This window comes from Staurois parvus, unplaced genomic scaffold, assembly GCF_062004578.1.
Source record: "Staurois parvus isolate SC_StPar_1 unplaced genomic scaffold, SC_StPar_1.0 ptg001432l, whole genome shotgun sequence".
NCBI classification, from domain to species: domain Eukaryota; kingdom Metazoa; phylum Chordata; class Amphibia; order Anura; family Ranidae; genus Staurois; species Staurois parvus.
In genome coordinates, this window is record NW_028319228.1 from 7,121,489 (window position 1) to 7,140,219 (window position 18,731).

Sequence of the window (18,731 nt, forward strand, 5' to 3'; positions counted from 1 at the left end):
CTTGTCATGGGCTTTCCCAGGCAAAAGAATAAAAAGCCCCTTGAGGCTGCTCCTACTGCACAAAGTCTGTTGGAACCTGTAGTTCAGATAGGCAGTGGTTTCATTACATGGCTGCTTCCTTGGACTACACCTCCCAGGATTCCAGTCACTTTGCATTAAAGTCTATGGGTTTGCTTGACTTGGTTTTCCCCCTGGTGCTTGAAGCAGTGATGTGCAGTACAACATCAATATCTTAGAAGAAGGAGTAAATAAAGAACAATGTTTTTGTCTCCAGCCATGGACCAATACCTGGCTACACACTTCTGCTCTGCTCACCATCTCAACTGCCCTGAGGTGGTCCTGGGTCAGCATCTTGCCATGCTCCTATAAGGATTTTAAAGGGCCATGAATCCTCCTGCTATTCAGTAGTTCAGATTGGAAAAATCTGCATTCTTGCAGCACTTCTTGGTAGGCAAAGAAAACATGGTAAAGAAGTTTCCTCAATATCACAGTTTACAAAGACTTTTTGCATGCTCTTAAAGGTGTTAATGTGTTGGCAGAGGCCATTGATTTGGGGTTGGTATGCAGTAGTCTGAATTATCCATACCCTGAAGGTGCACCATAGGGATTTTACAACAGGGCACCTGGGATATATTAGGATCTCACTGGGGAACCCCACCCAAACAGAAAATGATAAGTGTCTCTGCTACTTTGCATGCTGAATTGCTGGACTGGGCCACAGACTTTGAATAGCAGGTACCATAGTCAACTATAGTCAGGATGCATCATTTTCCTGACTTACAGGGTTGGGCCAATAATGTCCACAGCCGCTCTCTCAAAATGTTTTTCAATTAGGTGCATTGGCTAGTGGGAAGGCTGGGGTTTATCCCTGGGCTGCCTTTTTCTGACAAATATCAAATGTATGATAGATATGGGCAACAGATTGGGAGATGTCAGGACACAATGCCTACATTGGCTATTTCTCCTTTTACATCGATAGCTTCCTCAATGCCATACAGTATGCCTTTCTACAGATGAGTTGTTTCCCTCCCCTAACTGTCCTGGATATGTTTCCTGGCTTAATGGCTTTGAGTTTTACCATAAAGGGAGGGCCTGATGTCACAGAACACAGTAGCTTTCCCCCCTTGCTGGAAACATCCTGTATATGACTCCGGCTTTTGTCAGGGTAGTGGGATGTCCGCTAATATAGGTACTATCGCCTCTGAGGTGGAGGGAGATTCTTGGTACAGTTTGATAGCATGGATAGAAGAGACAAGATTCACTAAGAGTTCAACAAGCCAATACTTTATCAAAACAATAAATCCACAGGGTACACAGAAAACATGCAATAAAGCTGGGATTATTTCCAGTGCCAGTTAGTTTGGTACAGCCAGTGAGAATATGTAGAATCGCAGGACAGAAATATAGTGCAGCAAAGTCAGGCAAGTCCAATAGGTCCATGCAAGTGCAGGAGACAGCTAGGAACATGCAACAGGAATACAGGGCAGTAATCCTGTGGGCAACACTGTCAAGGAGAAGCAGCAGCATCACAGGATAGCAATATGACACAGCAATGAAAGTCAGAGACACAGAGCAGCAATGTGAACACTGTAGGCATCTGACAGTCCCAGGCAGCTGGCTCAGCTGAGGAAAATCTATGTAGGATGGTCAGCAGAGTGAGGGACTGGCAGAACACTTCCAGAGGGGGATCACAGGGTCCTAGTAGAGATGAAGTCTTGGGTGACTTCACCAGAGCTTCGGGCCCACACAGGCAGCAGGTGAAGCTCAGGATGAGGTTTCTGGATTGTTTGGCTCTGGCATTTAAAGCCCGAGCCTGGCACAATTCCAAGGGGGGATCTGAAACTTGCATGTGGTAGCCTGCAAGCCGCAGCAGGGGGTTAGACTGATTGGCATCCCACACATAGGCAATGTGGTGAGCGAGACATCTGTGCAGGTGCCAGAGAATGATTACCTGCTCGTGCAGTGTATGATTTATAGAACCTACAAACAAAACTGACACATTCACAAAAGAGAAAAGAATTGGGGTTTAAAATTGCCAAGAAAGTGCATGGACTTCCCTAATAAAATTACATACCAGCAACTTAGCTTTAATGAAGGTCTGGTACTAGACTGAGCATGCAGCCAGGGTGGCTAATAAAAGGTAAGAAGAGGAGCGTGCACTCCTCCCCTCCTGAACCATACCAGGCCATGCACGCAACATGGCGCTTACATAATATTCCTACTTACAAAATAAGTAAGCACATTGACCAAATAGGTTTATGTTGTAAACTGTTCAATGACATCCCCTAGGATACCCTACTCCTTTTTACATTCTGCTGCAGGGACTGGGAGCAGTTATTTGCAGCATTAGTGATGGCATCAGAAATGACAGTTTTTTTTTTTTTCTTTACAGCCAGTGTAGTTCATGATTGACAAGGATCTCCAATGGACATTAACGTGATTAAAGGTTGGGTTTACATTAATGGGACTTTGGGGTTTTTCTTGTTTTATACAATTTGTCCAAAAGTGTGTATTTACTTGCTGCACAGGTGGCAAACATAAGGCCCCCAGGCCTGGGCACGTGAAGTGGCTACCACCTTCCAGCTCTTCCCATTGTCACGTGTAAACACAGGAACCTTCTGTGTTTACAGTGAAAACTATACTCTCAGCAGCTCCTGGATCCCTTTAGGCTCAGGGTAGCACAGATCTGACAGAAGAATCTCCCTGCAAGGCAGTATAAATGAATGCCCTGGTACTGGCGCAGTTAGGTACACCTACTCTGCTACTAGAGCCCAATACACAGGGAGGTAGCTGATTAATCGAGATTGGAGGAAGTTTTGGTGTGGGGACAGGAAGAGGGCTTGGAAGATGTGGAGGTATTTATGTGCAGAGGTGGGGATGGGGAACGGGTGGATGCAGAGGTCAGAACTCAGGAGGGGTGGAAATGAGATGTTGCATACTGTGCATAGTGCATGCCTGTGGAGGCATTTACATGCTGAGGTCAGAAGCCAGGAGGAGAGGTGGTAAAGAGATACTGCATAGGTTTCTTTTCCCAGCCTTTTTTTTTCTACGGGGGGGGGGGGGGGGTACCCACAGCATTTTATTTTCACCATATGAGAGGGCCAGGGAAGGATGACTCACTGGTTGTTAGGATACTTCTGCTGCCGCCTGCCAACCAGACTGAGCTGAAAGTTGTCACATGAACCAGTGATCCCTGCTTGTGCTCAACTTTCCTTCCCACATGTAGATATTAAGAGTGGTGGGTTGCATGTAGTTGCAGGGGGAGCCCAGGAGCTGTGTTTTTTTTTGAGACAGTTAGGAGAAGGGCTGGCTCATGACATTTTTTGGTCATGTATTAAAAACACTGTTGGAACGAACATGTAATATTATGTAATGTATGATGCAATTCTTTCATTGCAGTGCATGCCAGCAAGTTTGATGCAAATTTAATGGATCAGAGTCTATCAAAACACACAATTTTACAAAACATAAAAATGGACAAGCTTACACAGCATAAGCACAGATATAAACAGTGCCAAAAGGACTCATACTGCTATAAACTTGAAAATTTGTTCATCAGACCAAATAAGTTACAAAAATAATTTTATATATATATATATATATATATATATATATATATATATATATATATATATATTTTTTTTTTTAAAACAAAAAACATTGGTTGGATAAATTATAAACTAGCTTTAAAACAAAATTTATACATGGCATGTCAAACTCAACTATGACAATTCTGGACAGAGCAGTACAATGGCACATGGAGCTTTAGTAGTACTGTGGCCCACATCTGTCTAATTTTTAATTTAGAGGATTAGACAGCACTTTGAAATGTCATGTGTGAAACATCTTTTAAACATTAGGTGATTGATATGTTTTTACCCTACTTAAAAAGGGGTACAATAAACAATTTTAACTTGTTGGCTGTAAAAATACATTAGTAAGGCTATCCTTTATGAACTATAGAACATTTTGGGCAGTAATTAATTTTTTTTTAAACGAGCCGACAGCTGCAAAGGCGTTGAGGACAGATGTGGTATCAAACACCAGTTTGACATGCTTGATTTACATCATATAGTAACCACTAAGCATATTTGAGCTTGGTTTGGCCTTGGAGTAGAAACTATTTTTCAGGCAATTATGAGTATTTGTAACTGCACAAGTTGGAATATTTCAGGAACAGATAACTTTTAAAAGAGACACAGGTAAAATAGAATGGACATTTTAAATCACAAGAAAAAGCAAGACTTAATATGAAAATTGGAATTCCAAAACATACAATTATTTTCTAAGCTTCTAAGCTAACTTTTAGATGAGATACTTTAAAATATAAATCCATATGACTAATCTATAGTTTCTTTGGAATTCTACAGGGCCAAAATAGAAGTAACCAAGAAATATAACTGATGAAATCTAGAGGGTATAAGAAAATACTTGGCGTGGGGGGGGGGGGGGGGGTAGAACAAAGCAGTGAAACCATTTTAATTGCTTGACATAGCTTTTCCTGTGTATGGCCAGCATCATTTTGAAATGTTAACAAAAAAAAAAACAAAAAACCCACACACACACACAACCCAATGAAATATATACTCTAGTCCAACAGGAACCATGGAAAAATCAGAATTCCTCAATCTTACACAATTTTCACAGTCAGCAATACATGTTCTATTTTAGTAAGAAAAATAATGGCACAAGCTTATTTTAAAGCTTTGTCAAATATTTAAATATATCCTTAGAATTTAATACTCCACTTAATATCCTCAAACTGCAGGTGGTCAGCAACCTCCTTGAGATTGGGTTACTACATCCTCCCAGGGCCCAGAACAGTTCATTTTCTTGTGCCCTGTGCATGCACCAGTAGCAAAGAACAATGCTCAAACCAAATCCGACCATTCTTTAGTCATAGCCCACTGTGATTTATTACAGATATCTTGGTTCTGGGGAAAGGTGTAGGTGTGTGGTCCCAAGATGGCAATAAATTAGTATACATTGGCAGTGAATCAGTGTATAGGGTGAAGAAAGGGGTAAAAACAAAAAACAAAACAAAAGGAGTCTTTAAAATAAGCTATAATTTTTTAAAATTAAAAAGTATACCACTAATCTAGCACACATTTGTTTACACAATTCCTACACTCTTATACAGGTTTACAATCTATCCATTTACAGGTTGCATGCATATTGTCTAGGACATACAAAATATATTTACACATATTGTAAAGCTTTTAAAAATACTTTCATATCTACTAAAGAACATTAGTTGATTTTTTTTTCTTGATTGCAGTCCCAAATAGCTTTAGAAAAAAAAAAAAAAAAAAAAAAAAAAAAAATTTATATATATATATATATATATATATATATATATATATATATATATATATATATATATATATATATATATATATATATATATATATATATATATATATATATATGCGCATTATTTTTCGAGACTTTTCCTTTTGCATTGAAATTGGCTATATCCATCTTAGGAATGACAGAAACTAGTGTACCTGGTTCATTTTCAACTGGCTTAGGTCACTCAGCATTTTGCCAAATTTGAATGAGTAGAACCCTCTATAGTGGGGTCTTGATCAGTATTGGAAAGCGTCAGGATTCCAAGACTATTCATTATTGAACATGGTAGCTGTCCACCAGTAAAGAAAGTTACATTTGTTATTTTCTGCAAAGCCCACAATCCATCATAAGGGTTAATGTTCCTCCATTCAGTAGAGCAAATGTATCTTGCCCAAAAGGTGTATAGCCAGGGGCAGACTGACAACTCATGGGGCTCCCGGGCAATAGGGGATCATGGGGCCCCTCTGTCCTTGCCCAAACTCAAAAAAGCCTATGGAAAAAAAAAAAAAAAAAAAAAACCCCGGGGCATCTCATGGGGCCCCTTACTGATCCCAGGCAGTGCCCAAGTTTCAAAAAGGTCAGTCCACCCCTGCGTATATCCCTAACATCCCACACAAATCAGTGTGGCAAATATCAAAAAGCACTATAAGCTAGATCCATAAAAGAATTTACAATTTAAGATTGAAGCAAAGGATCCACTCCCCATCCCAATAAATCTACCCTCATCTTATTTAAAAAAGGCATCTTTAAAGTCTACATCACCCATTTCAAAGTTGCCTTTGCCATGTTGTACTTGAGTGCAACATAAAGTTGGTGGTTGAGGTGTCCTGCTGCTTTTTACACCTTTTTCGCGGTGGATAAGCTTTGGCTTCTACCTTGGTGCCCCACCACATATATTTTTCCATATGTTATTAGCATTTTGTTATTTCTTATTCAGATAAATAAGTGGATTTTCCCTCCTGGTCTCCTGAGGAAACAGCCTTGACCGCAAAACACGCGGAGAATTAAAATTTCACAAGAGATGAAGTTTCCCGATTCACTGCTTTATACACTGGGTGTGCTGGTATACATTAAAAGCTGTAGTGAAACTTTTCTGTTTAGGCATTTATCGTTGGGTGCATCTTTTATCTTTATAATATTCTCTATTGTTATCTAATGAAATTTATAGTTTTACCATCTCATCTTGTGTGCATAGGGTACCTTTAAAGTCCAACATTTTTTTTCTCTAGTTAGTCCACTTGAGTGTAAAAATTCATCTTACTCGTAGCATGATGAAACCATCAAGCAGTTACAATTTTACACTTCTTACTTCTATCAAAAAAAAAAAAAACCCACCACAGTCACCCACACCACCATCCATGGGTGCTGAACATATGTCAACATTAGTGCAAGAATAACTCACATGTGAAAAAGGATAGGCTCTTAAAGTGCAGTGCTCTGTACATACATTTCAGTGTGCTTATAATTATACTACATATCCTAAAATATTGTATAAAAGGACAGTTAAAATCAGACTCCATTTTTGTTGTGGACTTGATCCTGCAGAGCTCAAAGCTTGAAGTTTGTCTAGCGTGTAAAAAAAAAAAAAAAAAAAATTAGAAAAAAAAAAAAAAGCATACAAATATAAAATAGTCTTCTCTGCAGAATATTAGTTTGTTGTATTGGTGGAGAAAAAAAAAATATAATTTTTTTTCCATACAAAACACTAATTTACTGTATATACATACACACAGTGTAATACCCAGTCCAGTAAAAAAACTGAGCAATAACTTATTGGTCTTGCAGAGTTTCTCTTTTTTTCAGTACAAAATACTTCAACTAAAAGGTATGCAAATAAAAACAACAGGAAAGTCTATACAAAAGAACACCATGCTGCAGAGACCTGGAAACTAGCTAAGACAATACAATGTCCAGGGCTGTATTATGAATGAGTTGTGCCTAAGGCACTCTTGTTTCCCATCTATTGGAGAGATCCCCTGAACACTTATCTGTATTTTCAAAAGTCAACTATGTTCACCTGTGAAATAACCAGGATAGATTACTAAGGGAAGTGCACTGCTGTAAGGCAGGCCAGACTACAATAGCAAGTAGGAATATTAATAACTAATACAAATGCAATAGGCATGGACTTTTAGAATTTTTATATTTAAATAATTAAACAGACCAGTAATAAACAGGATCAAACAGAATTCAAGTTTTGGCGATTTGACTATAGTTAGATTGGTCGATATGCAGCACTGTGTGTGCTTCATTGCCATTTTGTCAGTTTTATTATAAAATCATTTTCCAATGCATGTTTACTAAAATTAAATGTTACTACACTAAAGCTATACAGTTCCCCCCGTTCAGCCCACAGGCCGAATGATGTCCCCCACCAGCTATTGCATTATGACACCTCCCCAGCTGTTGTCAGTAAACTCAAACTAATCCCTGCATCTGATGGGGTGCAAGTAGGGGCCGACTGACAGCTCATGGGGCCCGTGTCCTCACCCACTCAAACCACACCCAAAAACAGCCTATGAAGCTACCAGGGGCATCTCATGGGGCCCCTTACTGGCCCCGATCCCTCAGGCAGTGCCAGTGTTTCCAAATGGTCAGTCCGCCCCTGGGTGCAAGAGCTGTTTAGGCGACAATCTTCTACTTTGCCCAATCTAATTGGGTGGTGCTGACAGGGGTTCTGAATTTAAGCCATGTATGTTAAGCTGGCCATACACGTGTAGATTTTTGGGTGAGAATATTCGTACAAAAATTCTTTGAAAACTTAGTGAATGGATGAATGTCGTTCAAAAATTGTCTTTTGCCTTTAACATTAGAGTTTAAAATGAATGTAATTCAATTCATGAATGTAGCTGAAAAGTCGTTTGATCGAGAAAAGTTTTCTGCCCTTTCAAATTTTTCCATCACTGCGGTCGAAAAAAAAAAAAAAACTCATCATTTTGACCCCACTAATGACTAGAAAGTCAAGTGAATTTTCTTGAAACTAAAATTCTCTAAAAAAAAAATCTATACGTATATCGCCAGCTTTAGTCTTAAGAATCATGCATGCAACATTAGTATCTTACATTTTTTTTTATCTATTTACTTACCACATTCTGGAACAGGGAGCAAGCAGTATAATTCTCCTGATAAACATCTGCATAATGAACAATCTCTAATTACCCATTCAGCATTTAGAATACCACCAGGACAATCTCTAAAAGGAAAAAAAAAAAGGGAAAAGAAAATAAAGGATCGGAATGATTTATTCTGCAGTGTTCATGTAGAAAGATGTGCCAATTGCTTTTAAGAGGAAGTGGGGTTCAAATTTAAAAAAAAAAAAAAAAAAAAAAAACCACACACACGCAATAAAAGTAAAAGTACACCTGCCAGTGGCAATCTGTTTTTATCTTTTACTCTTTTTAATTTTAGCAAGGAATCAATTTCCTCATTATGGTCAGGTTTTGTGGAAGAGGACCTTTTCTTATAGGGGGGATTGTCTGGAACTTAAAGGATAAGCATAGCCAAAGCTTTGACTATACTTCTCCTGTAGGTTGCAGAGTACAATTCATTCTACCGTTCTAACTGGTTTCAGCCCACAGTGAGCTAAAGTCCCCTTTTGGCTGATGTCACTCAGCTTGTCCAGGCTCAGGAAAGATCCCAACCATATGGTCAGGACCCACCCAGAAGCCTGGACCGGCAGCTGGCTCAGCCCCTCAGCAATCCACCAAGAGCCTGAGCCAGCCCCTTTGGTCCCCACCACTGCCCAGTAAGCTCTGGAGGAGCAGAAAGCCGGAGACTGACAGTTATGGCTCTCTGCTCAGAGTGGAGGGAAGAACTGAGCAATCAGTGGTGTTTGATTGCCCAGTTCTCACTGCAGAGCTGGAGGACAACATATGCAGCAACAGATTTATGCTGCATCACCTAGGGGAGTATGAATGTTTTAAGTCAATACTTCCCTTATAATAGACCATAGGTCAAAATTGTCAATGTGCACAGCAATTACCTGAAAGAAAAAAAAAAAAACTAGGCTATAAATCCAAAACACCAAACAATGGCAACACCCAGCAATTCATTAATGTGAATAGATAGGTCCTACCTTCTTGTTTTGCAGAGTATTCTTTTGTCTGTTACCAGCACAGTAGAAATTCTTATGCAAGTAGTTACCCTTGCACATGTAACCAACTACACATAAACATATTTTCGTTTTCCATGCGCACTCGAGTCCTTGCCCTAATACAAAATACTTAGGGCTTGCCTATTCTAATTCTAGACACACTAAATGACTAGTGAAGGAAGGAAAGCGTATATTACTTACGCTGGCCACTTTTCAAATTCACAATGACGTCCATAGAATTGCACGGGACAAATACAGAGTGTTCCGAGGAAACAAGTACCTCCATTATAGCAACATTTTTTATTTAATTTTCGGCCTATTGAGGAGGGGGGAGAGAAAAAGAAAAAGAGAGAAGGAGGCGTTCAGGTTTACAGCTTTGCCAAACAATTAAAGAATAAAAAAAAAAAAAAAAAAAAAAAAAAAAAAAAAAAAACTTATTGTACAGTAAATTAGTTTTTTTTCCAGCATCATATACCACTTTCAGAAGTAAAAGGTCATAAAGGCTGCAAGTAGGCAGGTAAGTGTATATGATTTATTTAATTAACAGCACTGGGGGAGTGAAGTGTATTTGTTGATTTAGCCAGGTGTTGCAGGAGTGGCAAAAGGGAAATATTATCCTTTGTAAGAAAACACACACACTCTTTTAGGGCTCAACTAAAAGCGGTGTCAAGTCCAAGGTTGGAATACTTACTGTCAGTAATGCCTTGAAAAGGAATTTTTTCTGAACTTTTCAAAGTGCTTGTGTGGTTAACCTGGCTTTTGAGCAAACTGTCTGGGTGACAATAAGGTCCTGTACAGGATTCCCCTAATAAACAAAAAAAAAAACCCACACAAATTGACTTGTACAGTATAAGAGAAATTAAAAAAAAGTAAAAAACAAACAAAATTGGCATATCCAGTAAGGTAATCCAAACATTAAGTTCAATAACCTATAGCAATTAATTGGCAACACTTCTTTTGTATGGGAGCAGTAAACAAATCTGGTTATTAGGTGTTGCATACACAACACAAATACTTTTGCATATCCTTATTACACTATGCCTGGAGTTTGAGCAAAAGCCTATTTATGGTTTGCTCATGTATAGCACAGTGGGATTGATTTACTAAATGAGTAAGGCATGCTCATATGACTTTGCAAGATAACCCACTGATGTGTAAGGAAAAGAAATAAATAAAACGAAAAACAAAAAGGATAGGATTTTTGCTTGCAGTTAATTGAAGTCTGTGCAAATAATTCAAACTAAAAGAATTTTTTCTTTACCAAGTACATTTTCACTTAGCTAAGTGAATGAGCCGATATGACATCATCCAATCCTAATTAGGTATTCCTTGAAAAGTGAAGTTTAAAAAAAAAAAAAAAAAAAAAGTTTCACTTCATAACGAAGATATGTGAAATTTTAATTTTGTAACGGGAATATACTCTAGTAAACCAAGATCACACGTTTTCAGCAAAAGTAACAAGAATATGTACTTAGGTTTTTTTCCCCAGAAATATGCAAGCTACACTAGTTACTTTGCAAGCAGAAATTGACTCCGATTAGTTTTATAAAGTTCTCGCCCAACTATTATGCTACAGTGGATAGGGAGTAAAATTAATGTCCGCAGTGTCTATTTCTGACAGTAAACATTTACAATTTCTCAGAGTGACGTTTATGTAGCAGTATCCAACCCAATTTTGCCCAGACAATGATACCACCATTGTCTTGTCTAGAATTCATTTATTTTTTTAAGTTAATTTTATTTTTTTTAGAAGTTACAGGAAACTTGATTGTAACAAAAAGGTAATTGATACAGGAACAGAAATATGTCTTACCATAGCTAAAGTTGATCAAATATTCTGTTGACATAATGAAGCTCACCAGAAACCTGTAAAAATAAATTCAAAATCAATGTAACACTTGTCAAAAGCAATGTGTTATTATGGCACAGAAATGGCTTTGCTGTGTGATTTGGTTTTTATACTTTAATGTTGTAGATAAAAAAAAAAGTTTATCTAAATTGGATCATCAAGGGCCTTGTAGAAACCAGGACGTTTTGTAGAGACATTAAATTCTACTGGCTGGCCATATATTGAACAAATTTTTCCCTTTAGATTCACCAAAACCATATAATAGGAGGTCAAACCGAAACACTGAATTGTATGCAATCAGGCAGGCCCTGGCACTACATAGTTGAAGGTAAATCTAAAGGAAATTAAACAAGAAAATTGTAGAATGTGTAGCCAGATTAAGCCTGATTTACACCTATGTGTAGCAGGAACGTGCATGTTATTTGCATTATCATCCTTACATCACAACTTAGTCAGTCCTTCCCCAAGAACAAGCATGCAGCCAGTGAATTCTGAAAAGTCTGCACACATACTATTTAGCAAATCCAGGATCAGACCCTATACCTACAATCAACAGCAGCTCCCATATTTCTGCCTACACAGACCTCTATTAAGATACTTGAATATTTTTTTTAAAAAAGGTCTACATGGGCATTAAGGAACATTGCACATTTTACATAGATTTAGAAAGAAAATGAATTGCAGCTGATGAACTGTACCACAAAGCTGTGACACCAGTGTTAGGGATTTTAGAGGGAGAGGGTGTGGAAATAATTAAAAAGTATCTGAACCTTTTAAAAGGTTCCACCCCAGTTGAAATATAACTTGTCTTAAACTTTTTAATAAAATTACCTTCAAATGTAACCATGCACATGCAGATTATGTGCTGGTAAATAAGGTCACTCCTACAAATAATGAACAAGGAGGATGAAAAATAATCATCATGGCATGCATTTGAAGCTCTCAAACGATCACATCTTCTGTGTTCCGAACAATGTGGGCAGGCAATACAATATTGCTCATATCAGTAATTTTTGGCCATCATTATGGATGGCCAAAGCGGTTACTGGATGGACAGCGCACTATTGATAAGGAAAGGTTCACACTTGAGTTTCTTTGGGTTTTTTTTAAGCACATGTACAGGCATTTTTGCAGGATTGAGCATTTGTTTTAGCCAATGGAAAGCTAGTTACTAGTAGAAGATGCAAAATATGCATTAAAAGAAATGCACATTTTAGACAATGTTCAGCTGCTCCCATTAAAGTCTATAGGGACCTACAACTCTGTCTCAAAGAAGCTCATTTTCTTTTTCAAGTGACATGTTTAGGTGTGAATGGGTACAATGGCAATCCTCATGTTGAAGCCTTTTTAGAATAGCACTTCAAGGGAAGCCTATGAAAGTCTTAGATGCCAAGTTCTATTAATTACAGAATTGCCAAAGCTGGCCTAACACTTTACAACCTATTATATAGTGTGAGGGTCTACCTAAATAATTTTTTTTTTTTTTTTTATTAAAAAAAAATTAAAGGGACATTTCTTATTACATTATAAGATGCATGTGACAAGCACAAGACTGCTAGGTTTGCAATCTACTCCCATCACAATGAGTTACACGTCCTGCTAATGGATTAACCAGATCTCAAATTTTATTTGTCCTCGTTTTCTCATGACAATACATTGAAAATAGTCTTGGGAAGTTGGAACCATTTTATAGGGGGGGAGAAATGCATAGAATTATACACCCCGCTATGCTGCAAAACAAAAAAGCATTGCATGCAGAAATTACAATAACCTACAGCATCCATATTGATAGTTGCATAGAGATGGGTTACTGAACTTTAGCCACCACCATTTCTCTTGCACTACCCATCCAGTGTGTTTAGAACATGTTAAACTGCTGCTACCTCTGTAATAAAATGTGTTATGTTCATTTCAGTGAAAAATATACTGTGTACACAAGTTAGTGCAGTTCTGAAAGTTAGTGCGCTGCCTGGAGCATTTAGTAGTTGAATGTGTTGAGATAATGCATTTCTTAGGTGTAGCCAATAGTACACAAAACAAATTCTATGCAAATCCATAGACCAGAACACAAATATTTAATTTATCCACAGATTTAGCATTTATTAAAATGGCAAACACCAATGACAATATACAAAGTGCACTAACCTACATTTCACAATTCATCACTTATAAAACACAAATGGAAAATTATATATGACTTCTATGAGTTACAGCAATATCTACTTGGATCATCCCCAATAAAAGTAGCAATTCTTTATATGGAGAAACATATATAATCACATCTAATAAACGTTCTATAGAAAACCATGACAAAATAGTATTATAATCTAGACAGATTGAATTAAGTAGTCACCAGAGAAACAGACTTACTTTATAAACTGCATTTCTTAACTGTAGCTCGTTCTTTTTCTTAGATGCTGTTTATCCAATAGGTCTAAAAATGAGATAAACCTGTACTGAAGAGTACCCTGAGAAACAAAATCTCAGTTTGTGAATGCTACTTAAGAGTGAAGGTAAGCTCCACCTGCACAGCACAGACCTTCAATGTCATTAGCATGACTTTTACCTTCAATCCTATGGCCTTGCTCCACCCAATGTTTGGTTTTGGCTTGAAACTAGGCTTTTGCATATGTTAAATCACCTGGTTTGTATTTGTAAAGCCCATATTTACATAAACTATGTTCCAGGAAATAGATTGTATATAATTAAACATAGCATTTAATGAACTACAATGTTCTGCTTTTTAAGGCTATTTTAAAGATATTAGACCAGCACCTTTCCCACTGCATCTACAGATTTTATCATTTTGTTTGCTTTTGTAACATTTGTGGTCATATATGTTACAGCTGAATCTACAAGAAGTTTTTCTGAGTAAAAGAGAGCCAAATGAGCTGTTTTATAGCTAATGTTATAAATCATGAGGATTGTGAATTTTGTAATTCCCATGCAAATGAAATTAATCCAAACATTTTATTTATCCAGTCTACATATTCAAAGGGACCAGATTATAATGATCTCTATACAAAAAAGGTGTGTAAAAAGATACTACTAATCTATGTGCAATGTTTTAGCGCATTTATCTTGCTTGTGATTCTGATAAACACTGCACTTTTTTATTGCTTTATTTTAATACAAGTATTTTTTTATGTGTTAGATACACCTGCGTAGCATAAATAACTTAAAGCAAATTTGTGAGTATAAAAACTAGGGTTGCCACTTCATCCCTGTAAACCCGAACACATGCTATTTACACAGGTTCTGTGGCTGATTAAGGTGGTAATTAAACTCACTTAATGCTTTATCTGCGTGAAATTAGCCTCAGAACCTGTGTAATTATGTGCTTGGTTTTAGGCCGAACATACATGGGTCGAAAATCGACCGATTTTTCTTCCACAAATCGGACCTAAGAATAGTCAGACGATTATCGCTCTGTTTGTAGGTCAATGGCACCGGCCGATTTTCGAGGTTCCTCCCCTTTTCGGTGATTGGATGTTGGAAAATTCGTGAAAAACGACCGATTTTCGACTCAATGACGGTCAAATCGTACAATCGTTTTTCCTTAAAGACTATGCACATGAGCTGTGACCTTGAAGGAACAGAAGTTTTGCATGTTATATAGGGTGAACTTTATGACTTGGTTGGCCGATTTTCGAAATCAATGATGGCGCCATCGGATTACCGAGCGAACGACGTTTCCAATTTTCAGACGAAAAATAATTTGGAATTCAAACCTTCCTAGATTTTAAGGATGTAAGGATTCCCTCTTGTATTGAACTGTATTGTTGCTGTATTGTCTCCCGTTATATTGTAAAGCGCTGAGCAAACTGTTGGTGCTATATAAATCCTGTATTATAATAATAATGTATGACCTGCATTAAAGGGATGAGGTGGCAACCCTAAGAAAAACCCTATCAAAATTTTTTGCCAAGCACCTATATGCATATTATCAGCTGCTTCTCTTTGGAGATAGTTAATCACTGTGATTGACAGGAAGGGATGACCACAAGAGCCAATGACATTTTGTATAACAGAATGTTCATACATTTTATCCTTAACTTTTGATATATGTAAAGTTATAGTACTTTGAAGACCAACAATGGGTTCCCCTTCCATTTGCCCCCTACTCCATTTGAATCATCCATACTTCCCTGGTTTTGGTCTTGGTTGGTGACATCACAGGTCCTCTTTGCCCTCTTCTTACCTAGGGGTTTAGCAGATCCTAAATGCTGATACAATGCAATATTGCCGCAACTCTCTTCAAGTTATGGAGTGGAGCCTTGATTTCAATGCATTTTGTCACAATATCCTGATTTTCAGCATGAATCATTACGCGCAATTGTACCAGCAACAGGAATGCCACACACCGAGATGTTCTTTGATTAAAATGGCCAGCAGGAACAGATTCTATTGTTTCAATCTTTTTATTGAGTTTTTAAATAGTAATAGAGCAGTACAGAATTACCAAATCATGTACCAAAGCTAATTGTCTACATGGTCAAAATGTATACAATGGCAACAATAAGAAGAGAACATTAAAAACGAGTGTTACGAAAAAGGAGGGGTTTAGCTAGGAACCCATAGAGAGTCAGGAACAGGTTCTATTCTGCAATAGGCATAACACTTTCTCAAAGCATCGATGTGCATCATGGTGCGTTTACATGCCTCATCATGCACATTGACACACACCTGGATGCATTTCTATTTATTTCAATCTGCTGATCGCTGGTGCAATGCTTTAGAGGATCCAGAAACCAACAATAATAAATGTACATTTTTTTACCTGCAAAAAAAATGTTCATTTATTATTTTTTGTTAAAATGTGAACTTATCCTTTAAGGAAGGGGGGAGGGAGGGCAGTTGTCTGTAACAAAAGAAGCTGTAAATGTATGTGTCAGTGTTGGTTGCAGTTTGTGGCAGCCAATTTGAGAGGCCTGTACAAGTGGTTGTCAATCTTTTAGGTCAAAATAATATAGAGGTATCCTCTGCGTAATCCTCTCTGTACTAATCAACCAAATAAATTAATGTAGAAAAACAAATTAGTTGCTGCTTACACTGTAATGTCTATTCCCACACCCTCAGTTATATAAAAAAAAAAGTGTTGCGCAACTTATTGATATAACACAATATTCACATTGCATCACCAATAGCAAATGTCACAGCTCATGCATTCATGTGAATATAAACATGAATCGTGACTTATTGATGCCTATATAGAAATTATTCTCTAAAATAAGTGTCCTACATAGCCATCACTCAATTTAAAACAAACATAAAAATAAATAAGTAATAACACAAACCAAGAAAATGTTCAACAATAAAGTCCCTTCAATATGTTTCAACTAGTGTGCATATAAAGCATAGAGGGTCCCACCATCATTCACACTCTGCTCTCACCTTAATGGGTAGACCTATTTGACAAAAAAAAAAAGGTCAGATGCCCCGTTAAAGGTGAATGCACAAATATTCAAATAGGTCCACTTTATTAAGGTGAGAACGCAGTGTGAATGGCGGTGGGACCCTCTATACTCTCTATGCACATTAAGGACGTATGAAGATTGCATGAAGTACAACACTTAGTTGAAACACATTGGAAGGACTTTATTGTTGGACATTGTTCTGATCACCAGACGTTTGTGGGGTAGATTAACAAAAACTGGTGCACTCAGAATCTGGTGTAGCTGTACATGGTAGCCAATCAGATTCTAACTTCAGCTTGTTCAGTTAAGCTTTGGCAATAAAACCTGGAATCTGATTGGTTTCTATGCAGAGCTGCACCAGATTTTGCACTCTTCATTTTTAGTAAATAACTGCATATGTGTTATTATTTATTTCCTGGTGCCAACATGGCAGCATACATGTGGAAGTATGCTATCATGGATTGACGCCAGGAAAGGAACATTACGGTAAGTATTTGATACAATTTTCTCTTTTCCTGGAACCAATATGGCAGCATACAACCACATGTATGCCACCATGGATTGGCTCCAGGAAAGAAAAATTATGGTAAGCATGTGATACAATTTTCCATTTTATTTTCATGTTTTTTTACATTGCGTGATGACTATGTAAGACACTTATAGACATCTGAAATAATAATCAATGTAAAAGATTAGGTATCTATAAGTCACATTTCATGTTTATATGCACGTTTATATGAATACATGAGCTATGACGCGCATTATTGGTGATGCAGTGAGAATATTGTGTTACATGAATAATTTACTTGACACTTTTTTATATTCTTTTAGGTCAGATTTGCACCTTTGCATTGCATACCACATGCATATTACCATACATTATGGCAAGGCAGTCTATTTATTTTAAATGTGCTGCCAGTACACCACAACAGATCTTTTAAAGCACCTGCACCTCTTTTATATCACCTCTATCTGTAGGCACTGGGTTGTGCCCCAGCAATATAAAGTAATTCATTTAAAGAGCATTGACATGGATATACTCCTGTTAAATCCTGTGAGTGTCTGATGGAGCTGTAAGGGTTCATTTACAAAAGCATTGGTCCTATGAAAAGTGATCAGTCATGGACCACTTTTCAGTGGATATTTGACTGGCAGTGAAAAGTAATTGTGTTGCCTCCTCAGGATTGGTGTTAACCCCTAAAACATGCATCACTATGCATTTCACAACATTGTGGGGTGGTAGCTGCAAAACCCCATTCAGGTGGATGGGGCAGTAATGACAAGGCCCCATTCATAGCAGTGGATGCAAGGCAGTAGTGGTGGGGCCCCATTCATGCCAGCAAGTATACTTTTTGCTGCAGCATGTGAACACCCCTGTCTACTGCTTTTTCAGTTTAAAGAGGAATGATTAGGGCAGTAAAAACATAGCTCAACCATGTGTTTTTACTGCCCACCACAAATGTAAATGAGGCATAATGGTCTGAATCACTTTTGGAATGCACCAAGGTTATGTCTAGAGTGCAGGAACCATGACACATTAGTTCTTTAGTCTGTATTCAGGGCCAATCACTCGCAGGTAATTGCTCCATGAGTGATTACATGTGAACTGTTGTAATTATCTCTGGGAGCTGTTTGCTCCCTATTGGTTTTAAGGCTCTGTTCACATCTATGCAGTTTGCTTTTTGTCCACTTTGCAGTGCTTTTTGCAGTTCATTTTGCGTTTTTGATGTGTTTTTGATGCATTTTGCACTTTGTTCAGCTCTTTTTTTAAGTGGAATTTTTTTTGTTGTTGGGCAAAATAAAATGCGGCAAAAATGAACTACCATGTATTTTAGCAGCTTCTCCATTGAACTCTATTGTAGCAAAAATTCTGCTTTATGTTTTTAAAACCATCCCTGACCCTTTCCAAAAACGCAGCAGCTCAAAAAAACATAGATGTGAACATGTTCCATAGGAAACCATGTTAAATGGACTGTAGTGAGTTTCTGCAAAGAAGCACTAAAACATGCATCGGTGTGAA

General features: G+C 37.6%; 1 protein-coding gene across 1 annotated transcript in view; it reads right to left on the minus strand.

Moving 5' to 3' along the window:
• Positions 1-6,817: 6,817 nt before the first annotated feature.
• LOC149436039 (uncharacterized) overlaps positions 6,818-18,731 on the minus strand; it is a 30,362-nt gene continuing 18,448 nt past the window's right edge. Inside the window, exons 2-6 of the mRNA XM_089662097.1 lie at positions 11,259-11,320; positions 10,137-10,250; positions 9,647-9,761; positions 8,439-8,545; positions 6,818-6,918 (exon numbers count right to left, since the gene is read on the minus strand). Of these exons, the coding sequence (XP_089518223.1) occupies positions 6,818-6,918; positions 8,439-8,545; positions 9,647-9,761; positions 10,137-10,250; positions 11,259-11,320 (499 nt within the window). The remainder of the gene's footprint in view (positions 6,919-8,438; positions 8,546-9,646; positions 9,762-10,136; positions 10,251-11,258; positions 11,321-18,731) is intronic.